The sequence below is a fragment of the Aptenodytes patagonicus genome, chromosome 12 (genome assembly GCF_965638725.1).
Source record: "Aptenodytes patagonicus chromosome 12, bAptPat1.pri.cur, whole genome shotgun sequence".
In the NCBI taxonomy this organism is placed as follows: domain Eukaryota; kingdom Metazoa; phylum Chordata; class Aves; order Sphenisciformes; family Spheniscidae; genus Aptenodytes; species Aptenodytes patagonicus.
The window spans coordinates 18,014,243-18,025,287 of record NC_134960.1 but is presented as its reverse complement, the minus strand read 5'-3'; the positions used below and the strand labels follow the sequence as shown (position 1 = coordinate 18,025,287).

General features: G+C 50.9%; 1 protein-coding gene across 1 annotated transcript in view; it reads left to right on the top strand.

The window, feature by feature from the left end:
* Positions 1-541: 541 nt before the first annotated feature.
* The window catches only part of LOC143166189 (rho GTPase-activating protein 7-like), a 53,431-nt gene continuing 42,927 nt past the window's right edge, over positions 542-11,045 (top strand). Inside the window, exon 1 of the mRNA XM_076350373.1 lies at positions 542-698. Within this exon, the coding sequence (XP_076206488.1) occupies positions 647-698 (52 nt within the window). The 5' untranslated portion in view covers positions 542-646. The remainder of the gene's footprint in view (positions 699-11,045) is intronic.

The following is an 11,045-nucleotide window of genomic DNA, read 5'->3' as shown; positions in this document are numbered from 1 at the left end:
GAATGAATGGGATAGAGAGATGATTGTTTTAAAGAAAATAACCTTTGCTGTGTAAGAGAGTTTCCGTGTAAAACCACTAGCTTTAGCATGCTTTTCCCGTTGCCTCTGGCAAAACTAGAGCAGAGTGTCAGGGGTGGTGTCCGCATTATAGTGCTCAGTAATGTGCTTTGCACTGAGCTCATTCAGCTGGGCCACGCTCCAGTTTATTGAGGATTTCTCACTGTTGTAACTCCAATGCTTTGAGTACCTCTGCGCGTTTCATTCCCCTCTGTCCCGCAGCTGATTTAAACTCTATGTTTCCTGTATTTATCTATTGACAGTATTTCTTGCAGGGACCTGTGCCACCCACACCTTTGGCACTGTCAAACTCAATCCCCATTGCAAGCTCGGTTGTAGATGCTGATGCAAGACGGCAGCCGAAGGGGCTGCTGCCGTATACCGAGAGAAAGAGAAAGGAAACAGCATGTCAGAGCCCCGGCGAGATGGGAAGAGTGGCTGGGAGAGGCTGTGACCGAGCTGCTCTTTCCCAGGGACGATTCTCCACCCCATCCTGGGTGGGATCTCGGCGGTCCTGCTTAAAGCTGAGCAGACAGGGCTGGAGTTCAGTTGCCCTGGGCAGGACTTGCTCGCTTGCAGGGACACAGGAATGACTTCTGCACAGGACAGTGATACGTTGCAGTTCGCTCTCCCCATGGAAGGTAGGAGGAGGTTTATTTTCTTTCCTTGGTTATTCTATTTCTTTAATGTTAATCCCAGGAAACAGGGCGTGAGCTGTTTTGGGGGATGGAACGGCAAAGGTGTGGGTCAGGCTGTTCCCTCCTGGGATGTGCTGCTTCTGCCTGTGCTCGTTTAGACGGAAAACAGAAAGTTTCCCAGCGATAGATTTTGTTTGGGATTTAGAAAAAAAATGCAATTATTAGAAATTTTGAAATCTAATGCTTGAGCAGCCCCGTGACACGCAGGGCATTTAATGCTACAGCAAAGCCTGATCTCTGAAGGGACGCAGCACAGCGTGAGGGTTTCGTGCTCGGCAGAGGTTTCTCCTCTAGAGGGTAGCAGCTACCCGCGCTGCTGCCGCCGGAGCCGCTGCGCGGGGAGCGCACGGCACGGTTTGCAGCGGCTTTAGGGGCACGGCTTCAGCTCCCCGCGGTCCTGCAGCGCCTGAGATTCCCTACGAGGACTCGAGAGCCCTTTTTTTTTTTTTGGGGGGGGGGGGGGGGAGATATGCACGTGTGCATGAATATATGCACGTGCGTGTGGTTTATTTTGTTGTATGTATGTCCCACGGATCGTTAGTCATGAAATCCCACTTGCTGGCCAAGAAACGGAGGTTTTAGTTTGTTAGATAAAAAGTTCTGTGTCTCACTGCGAGTGTCAGCCCAGGGTAGGCAGGGCAGCGGGAGAGGGCACTGGAGACTTCTCACAGGGCTCCATCACTGGGACCTTTAGTGCTTGCCGCTGAAGTCTTGTCCTTGCCCGTGCGTGTACAGCCAGGGCAGGGGAAGGGGCTCCCACAGGGGATGAAGCAGGGTGGCGGGCAGCATGGGAGCCAGGAAAGCAGCAGCAGTGTGTTGTGGTGGGGAAAGAATGTTGGCCCCTGGGAAAATGTCAGCATCAGAGGAGAAGGCCCCCTGAGCACCAATGCCTCGTCCTGAAAAGCAATGGCGAAAGCGATCCGTTTAGTGGGAGGAAAAAAGCCAAGAGGGGGACCTTTGGGGTGGGTGCCCTAAGCCTGCAGCAGCGGGGTGGCTGTCCCGGCACCCAGCCCGAGCAGGGGCTGGTGAGGGGCAGCGGGTGCTGCTCTAGGCTTCAGCGCTCAGCCATGCTCCTGGCTCCTCCTCAGAGCGGGAGGAGGTTTTTGGGTACGGGTTGAGTATGTTTGCGTCTCAGCTGGCTTGACCCCTCGGTTGCTCTCCCGCCTCGCTCCTGCTGCGCCTGGGTACCCTTGGCAGGGCTGGAGCCCCGCGGCAGCACCCCCAGCCTGCAGGAGCTGATGCCCCTGTGCTGGGGCAATCCTGGCATTGCTCCAGCCATCAGCTGGGCCAGCTTCAGCTCCCGCCTTTGCCAAAGGCTCGCTTTGCAATGCTGAAAAAATCCTACAGTAACTCTGACAGATCTGTAGGAGGGTATTAAGTGTCTGCATGTCAGAGGGTGGCTTTTATTTTATTGCTCCATGTAAAACATTTTGTATTCTCTGGGCAGGAGATGGAAGTGTTACAGTGAATGTTTTCAGAAAATGAATTAGTGTCATGTCGTCCTTCCCAGCGGCGCTCCCCTGACAGACGGCCGCTAGGGCTGTGGCTGCCCAGCCTCGCCGGCAGCTCTACTCTCGCGTGGGCTTTGAGGACTGTTTGCCAGGACCACAACTGGGAATAACACTGCATTTATTGTCCTTTGCCTCTCTATAAAATAAATCAAGCTGAGTTTTCAACCTTCTGTTTGCTGATGCTCTCCGGCCAAGTTTTGAGTCAATTTATTTCTCGTTGCTTTGTGTCACCCTGGTGATGTCCTGAGCACAAGAGCTGAGAAGAAACACAATTAGTTTGCTGCATTTGAGGCCGGGGTGAGCATCCATCCGTTGGTACACACAGGTCTTCCAGGCAGTGGAAAAGGTGTATTTTTTAAGGTAGAAAATCATTTGTCTTTTGGAAATAAATAAATTGTTGACATAAGCTAAAAGTCATAAGAGGAGAATGGGTTATGTTGCCAGATATTCACCGTAAGAACATTATGCACTTGAGTGCTGATACGACAAATGTGGTGGGAAGTGACCCAGAGGGATGCTGGCTGGAGGGCAGGAGGGGCCAAGCCGCTGGCCATGCCATGCCCAGCGGCAGGGAAGGACCCACCTTGCCCCACGGCTGCTGCGCCACAGCAGGCAGGCAGCCACCATCTACCTGCTCTCCTATGCGTTGCATTCACTGCTGAGAGCTGCTTGTAAAGCCAGTAGAAGTGCCCGGCACAAAGCACAAGCCTGAGGCAGGCAGTAGGGCGACCCAGGTCCCAGCAGTACCCGTTCGGGATGTGCAGTGGTGGGAAAACCTTCTGGGGTGCTGCAAAGGCCCCCCGAGTGATTGTGGGGCTGCTGGGGGCAGTGCTCCTGGCCGTGAGCAGGGGTACCCTCTGTCCTCAGCGCTCGTCCTGTGGTCAGAGAGCTATTAAGAGATGGGGAGGTGGTTCTGGAAGTGTTTTCATGTGGATTGCTGTTCTTTTTGGTATAAATTTGTCATTCCAGCTTCTGAAGTCCACCATTTACGAACACTTCCAGGGTTAGCATTATCTGACACCTGCCAAAAACCTGGCCCACATGGTCTGGCAAGACCTGTGCAACAAAGGCTGAGCGCGCACACACTGCCTGCTGTACCTGTCCCTCCTCTGCCTCTTCCCCTTTCCCTCGATGCTCCTGGGAAAAGGCAGGACCTGGAGCTGTTGGAAGGCACGCTTGTGTGGGAAGGGAACCCGGCTTCTCTGGTGAATAAATAATACCAAATAAGTAGCTGTTTTATGCATTAAAACAAAGCTTTATGAAAGGCAAAAGACAAAGGAAAGGCCCTACTGACAGCTCGGTACGTTTTTACTGTGGTGCCTGACATCTTCTGGCTGCTGGAGCCTGGGGACCACTTGTGAGTCTCAGCTTGGTTCAGCGACCTTAAGCATCTGAAGTAGGATTGGTCCTGGCCACCCTGGTTTCAGCTTTCCAGGGCTGTGGTACTGCAGACCTTGCTGCTGCTTCCATCGTCTTCCAGAAATGGGGCAGGAGTGGGGCGTTTGCGGGGGATAGAGGTTTGTGGTGGGTGCACAGAGGGTGGTTTTAGGAAGAGGCCGGTGCTCATGTGCTGCGTGGCAGCTTCCTGCTCTCCTTCCCAACTCTCAAACAAGAATGAGGATCCTCTTGAAATTTGACCTTTTTTCTCAGTTTTACTCATTGTATTTGGTAATTGTTCCTCCTTTCTTCCACGAAGCAGCACAGTAATCAGATGACGTCCCTGACTCATGCTACCTGGCCTTGCATGATGGGGCCTTTCTATTTGTTAGGCAAAGCCTATTGATTTAATCTCTGTATCATTATTCAAGCTAATATTGAATATGTCACTGATGATGGTGCATGAAATCGAACAGAGTCTGAAAAAAAGGGTGAAATATTAAATAAACGCTTGCCAAAGGACGGGAAGGAGGTGGAGGTGAATGTGCAATAAGGTTACATGGTGCCGTGGCTGCTGCTCCACCTCTCCGGCTGCACGCAGGCTGTTAGTGCCTTCGGCTTCTGGGAAGTGTTGGCAGGGCCGCCTGAGCTGGTCAAACACCAGCACCGGTTGCTGCTGGGGGACACGAATTGGAAGCCATGTCAAACAGTGAATGACCAAACTTGTATCCAATCCCACCTAGCTCCTGTGGCACTGTGCAGCTGCAGCCATGGCTCTGGAGGTGATGCCGGCAGAGCGGTTCACTCGATGGCTACCCGCAACGGGAAGAGGACAGGACCTTTCCCGCCTAGTGCAAGGAAGATGAGAGCTGTCTACCGAGGTGGATATACTGTCCCTTTCACCAGCACATCTTGGCCTAAGCAGAAATAGCCGTCATACTCGACATTACACATAAATATGTAATTATGCATAAAGATGGGTCTGAAGAGTGTGTAATAAATGCAGACACGTCTATGGCTGGTTGTCCAGGGACTGTGGGAAAGACCTGTCCAACACAGCTTTCTCTAGGCTCTTGGGGTAACTTGCCACTAGATGTCACAGCGTGCTTGGGTTTTCGGCTGGGGACCAGGCGTGCCACCGGTGCTGGGGACCCCCACCCAACCCACCCAGAGTGGGGGCGAGGCTGTTCCCTGAAGTCCCTCTGTTGGGCTGAAGCAAATAAATAGCATCTTTATGTCTGTTCTTTTCTTTTAGAGCATTTTGGAAACATTCTTAGATTTCGTATGTCATTCAGCAAAGTCAGAGAGACCAACAGGTGAATGAAGAGGTTCGCGGGCTGCCAGCCCGCAGGGGTTACCCCGACAGGACCCCTCCCCTGGCAGTATCCAGTGGCCCTTCCTCCATTGCAGCAAACAGCAAACTCTCATCAGCAGTCAATTTAGCAGGAGCACACTATATGTGTTTCAAAAGCTCTTGCTCTAAGGGGGACACGTTTTGCCATCAGTCCGTTGCACGAGGCAAATGGAGGCCAGAGCTCGTGCAGCTGTCTGGTACTGACCTCTGCCTAAACCATATCAAACAGCTATTTATAGGCACACAGGAAACCGTGCTGGACCCTGTGCTTCCTCTCTCGTTTGAGCTGAATCTTTAGGCAGCTCGGCAGCGCAGGGAGTATTAATTTTGTGTGCTTTTTCATTGAACATTGCGCTGAGCAGTAGTAGAATATGTACGTGGTTGGGTTTGGGCAGGCTGGTAACGAGATAGGCACGTCATCTTCTAAACTTGTTACAGTTTTATAAAAAAAATGGGTATATTGTTAAAAGACTAGAAGAGGATTAGAGTGTGATGCATTTGCTGAATAAATAAATGAATGACAGCATTTAAAGCCCCCTCCTGGAAGTGATTAATGATGTACTGACCCAGACTGGCAAGGCCACACCACCACCCGTACCCAGGCAGTTCTTCGATGAAGTGTGGCTATTGAAGTAACGATGGCATCACTCTGCTGCATTCATTCGCCATCAGAAACGAGCATGTTTTTGACAATCTCAAACTGAACAAATGACACATCCAGGTGTTACCCAGGATAGACAGTGGTAGGCCTTACTCGTGTTCAGTAGCATCGCTGATCTTGAGACTAGGGTCTGCCCAGCCTGAGTGGAGATCTTGTGCTCTGAACGCTGGTCTTCAACCTGGAGAGCAGCTCCCCGGACAGGACGCTGCTCCCTCCCTGCTCCCTCCTTACATACGGAGAAGTCGGGCGGACGGGGGCGTGCTGCGGGGGGAGGCAGGACTCATGCACCGTGTGCGCAGGGAAGTGGGCCGCTGCCCACGACCCCCTGGATCGCAGTGTGCCTGTGCCCTCTGTCTCCTCCCGTCAGGATGGATCTGGGGACCTTCACACACAGCAGAGTGCCTACTAGTCTAGGTACCCCGGAGTCTGTGGGGAGCTACATACTTAGCTTCCGCTAAGGCGGTATGTGCGTATGAGTAGTAGATTTATATTTCCAAACAGCAGCTGCACACCAACCCCAGCTCACACACTTTTGTGCCACAGGAGGTGCCCTACAAGTGACCTTGAAAGACCGAGAGCCCACTCCCAGCTTGGCCGTGGTGAGCAGTTCCCCATCAGACACCACTGTCAAAAAGGAAAAGGGCAAAGCAATGTTTTACTTCATAAATCACACTTTTTTTTCAAGTGTATGTATGTATCCAATTCTTTTCTTCTCCCCATGTCCAGAAAACAGGGCTGGTCCCATGCTGGCTCTACCTGCTATGTCAGCACGTGAAGATGCTCTCATAGGGTGTAAGGGTTTTTCAAAAGGGTCCATAATTTAATAAAAACATTCCTGAAAAGCCTTTGGTTTTCAAAAGTTATTTAGAAAGAAAACTCATTTTGAACCTCAATGTCCTTCAAAATGTAGCAGATGATTTGCTCTTGCAGTCACCACTGACGCTGTGGACCCAGCGTGTCTCATCAGACCAGTGTAGCGGAAGACTCTATATGTTCAATGCTTTAACTGATTAGGCTACTAATTACAGAAGCTAGAGAGTTGTTTAAAGCAGCTGGAAGGAGAATCGCAGGGATTTTCCTTCAACTGCTTCCAAACTGATAGGACATTAAACAAAGAAGAACTTGGAGAAATTTAAATTACAGCTTGTGACCTGAATGTCAGACATCGTGCTGCACATACACCGAGGAGTGCGTTCTCTCTGCAACAGACAAGATGGATGGGGTATAGCTGCAAACCACTCGCTACTATTGATTTTCACCACATGAATCTTTCTGACCAATAACACATTATCATTTTGCTTTGTCTGGGATTGCCTCCCCCCCCTCCCCTGGCACCAGTCCAGCATATGTACAAATCTTATTTAGTCACAGTTAGTGACTGTGCCTCAATAGTAGGAGTCTCCCAAAATACTTACTGTGCTTTCTCCTTAGAGAATGAGGCTTGAGCCACCCCTATCATTCCCGCCTACTTGCAATAACTATCACAGCAAAAGGTGCTTTGAGCAGGGGAGGTTGCTCCTCTGGAGAAGAAGGATTTATTGGTCAGGGGCCACCCTTCGGTGCTGGGAGGTGGGAGTCCACTTCCAGGTCTGGGGAAATGGCGTAGCCTCACCATGGTTCAGAAAAGCATCACTACCCTGTTTCAGTGGGGGTGGGAGGATGGATGCTTGGGATTACATGCAGAGAGGAGAAAAGGTGAGATACATATAAACACCAAGAAAACCAGTAAAAGCTTCTCCGGGCTGTCCCGCCTGAGTGTCTTAAGGCTGAGTGAGGTCCTTGCGGAGGAGGCAGTGGTGCATGTTCTGTGGCCTGTTGGCAGTTCCCAGGGGCTGGCCTGGGCCGTGTTCCCCTGTCTGGGGGGAAATACCCCAGTCTGGTGAATAGGGCATCCCTGCAGCAGGGAGCAGCCCAACGCCGGCTCCACGTGCTCACCTGGGTCTGAGGCATGGGCAGAGATGGGAGCTGGTGGCCAGGGAATCAGCATCAGCCCACGGGGCAGCAGCTCCTGCTCTGAGCAGCCAATGCCAGGTGAGACCGCCTGCCCGAGCCTCAATTACTGCCGGAGCGCAAGGGAGGAAGTCTTCTCCTGCACGGAGACACAGGTGGTGCGGGAGGGTGGCACAGTCTAACAGGTTTACTTCTGTAGGAGCGTGCTGGGACTTAGGACAGCAACTCTTCGGGGAAAAAAACCCCAACACTTAACATAAATCTAATTTTCTGTAGTTATCACCAATCTCAGATTAATTCTGCAGCATGCCAAACTGCTGCACACTACTATATTTATTATCTACTAATATATATATTAAATGTGATTTCCGGACAAATCAGGGCTTCTCAAGGGGAGTGCAGAGAGGAGCGGGCTGGGAGGCAGCTGGCCCAAGTGCTCTGCAGGAACAACGTGTGGGCACAGAAATATGCAGGGCTCCGAGCTTCCTTTCACTCCCCCCCCCCTTGTGCTGTTCTGTCACCCTCAGATGTGTCAGCATTTGGTTTACACCAGTGAAAGAGCTGAATCTGGAGCCTGGCAATTAAAACTCACCAAGGAAAGCCCAGGGTACGTTAAAGAGCCGTGTGGTTAGCACAGCTCCCAGAGCAGCTGCCAGGAGGAGGGTAGCGGGGGGAAGACCCGGCACCAGGGGCTGCAAGGTGGGAAACTCACGGTCCCAGTGGCTTGCCCTGAGCAGCTTGACGGAGGCGTTAGCATTGCTTCGCTCCTTTCCTAAGGCTATGTGAATACTCCTGGACGTGAAGTGCATTAGCTTCTCCTCCTCCTGCAGTCAGAACCTGACTTTTTGCCATTTATCCCGCTCCTATGACCTCTGGATTCATACAGGCTCACGCTGGTTTCCCTGTGGCTGAGCACAGTGCCCTGAAGCTGTGATGTGTTGGTGCCAGGAGAGTCTGCACTTACCAGTTGTAAGGAAGCTGCCTTTTCAGTTTGCTTCTAGGCTCTACCTTCAGAGCTGCCCAACTTTGTAACATTTTAATGCCATGTGTCAGGGAGTTTGCCTAATCTAAATGCCCTGGTGCATGGTGTCTGTCGAGGGCAGCACTGCCTTTCTGAGGAAAGGTGCCGGAGCCCGGCGGTGGGCAGTGCCCCTGGGCCCCCCTTCCGGCACCCCATGCACCCCATGGGTTCCGCAGCCTGGCTGGGCTTGGTGCATGCACAGCAAACAGGGCTTCTGCGCCTGCTGCATCCATCATCTCAACGGCAAGGGACTCCAAGCACAGATCAGGCTCCTGAGGTGTAGAGCTCGTCCATCTCAGGGAAAGAGAAATTCCTCCCTGGGGTCTTTACTGGAAGCGGCTGGACGGTGGGGAAGGCGATGGCTCTGCTTCAGGGGCTGTGCGTTTCCAAACGAGGAGGTGGCAGTGATGCCCCAGAGCCAGCAGGTCTCCAAGTGGAAACAACCCCCAAAACCATTCTGTGCCCAGTGAAAGTGCACTGGAGAGGAGCTGCCCAGTATCTACCTGAATTAAGTGTCTGGCTCAACATCAGACCAATTGAGCCAATGGGTGTTTTTCCTTTGATTTCAGAGCTGTGGGGTGGTTCCTCCATGACCTGCCGAGCAGACCCCAGGATCCATCTGCACGGTCAGGCATGGCAGTGAGCTGGACCGAGGGGGACGTGCTGAGTGTGAATAGGAAGGGCTTTGACTGAAATTCTGAGACTGCTGAACGTTTCAAGACAAGCTGTGCACACTCTTTAGCTCACACACGCACACAAGCAGAGCCCACGTGCAGTCCCAAGGTATGGGATCCACCCCTCGGTTTGTCCTGGAGTCGCTGCAGCAGTTGGCACAGGAGCGATCTTCTGTTGCCAGGAGAAGAGAGCACACGATGTTCAGGGAGGAGAGGTCAGGTCTCTTCCTGTTTAGATGTTTTAAAAAAATGCTCGAGCATTTTAGTGGAAAAATGACTGAGGGAACCATCCAAATTAGGAAACAGGAAATACTGCACTAGCATAAATATAATTTTGACAGCTGAAATGAGAGGCAAGTAGTTGTCAGGTAGGGCTGGTGAGCACGCTGCTGGGCCAGCAGCTCGTGCTGAAGCTCTGCAGCCAAGGGGCATGTTCTCATTGCCATGCACAGGGACATACCTACTCAGCAGTCGTTACTAGTGTTGTGCCAGCTTGAACGTCGGAGCCAAGTCAGTGGGTGTCTTTCATCTCGGGTTCTCCCAACGTAGTGCCAATAGTCAGTAAGATGCGTCCTTCAAGCAGGGGACTCTTAGTATTTCCAGCAGTGGATACTGAAAACTATGACACTAAAATCAGAGGTTTTATGGAGTGTAAGTTAGTAGCGGACTTTCCATTGCCAGGTTACATGTGTGATGAAGTTAGGTGTTCATATCTCATGTCAGCCCTGCTCTTGACTCTTTCTTCCCTTCAGCAAATCACTGAACCTCCCCAAGCCCCTTTCTAGCTATATGTTAAGTTGATGTAATGCTGCTTTTAATTCTGTGCAATTACTCAGTTACTCCTGCATCTGATTGCAAGTAATACGCCCTTAGGGCTATGATTCAGTTTTACCCATTGATTTGCTGTGTGACCTTGAGCACCACATTAAATATACTTTTAATATTCAAAGGAATTGTGCTCATTTATGCTCACGATCATGCTGTTCAAACTTGTGCTCTATACCCAACTTTCCAAGCAGAGTCTGCTTGTTACTTATTGTGAAATTTAAAGACAGAAGGTAACCTCTTCTAAAATACAAAAGAGATTTGGGAGCCTAAGTTCCATTCAAATTCACCTCAAGTGAGTTTCAGTGGAGCTTGAAGAGTCTAAGAAATTTACTTCTGAAAATGTCACCCTAGCTGTACCTCCAGGGTCTGACATTACACAGACACCTGAATTACTAAGGCAAGTTCCCTTTGCTGATCCAACCTGATTGCTGCGGAGCTTGCAAAGCATTAAGTATTTGCATATTTAATGTCTACTAATGCTGGAGGGGGAGGATGCCTCAAAGTGAAAACTATTGTGCATTTAAATGTGTTCTTCTTCAGAGCTCATTTCAACCCCAAGCTGAGTAGTAACAGCTTCCTCCAGCTCCTGGGAGCCATTTTGGAGGGGCTGTCTGGTACCGCTTGCTTTCTTATTTTAGTCACCTGTATGTTCTGTGCATTGAAGAGATGAGCTAGTGAATCGAGGAGTGGTGTCTGTTTGAAGAGAGGTCTTCTGGAAGAATGAGTGGCCAAGGGAGAAGCGTGGGTAGAGCTTGTCCCGTCACTAGGATTGGCCCCTGCCTGTGATGGTACAAGGTTTTTGAGAGTGTTTTCTTTTGTGCATGTTTGTGTAAGGAGCAACTGTGGTTTTCTTTAACTTAGTTAGAAGATCGTTGTGAAATAACATGGACAAGAAGCAAACCTGTTTTCTGAAT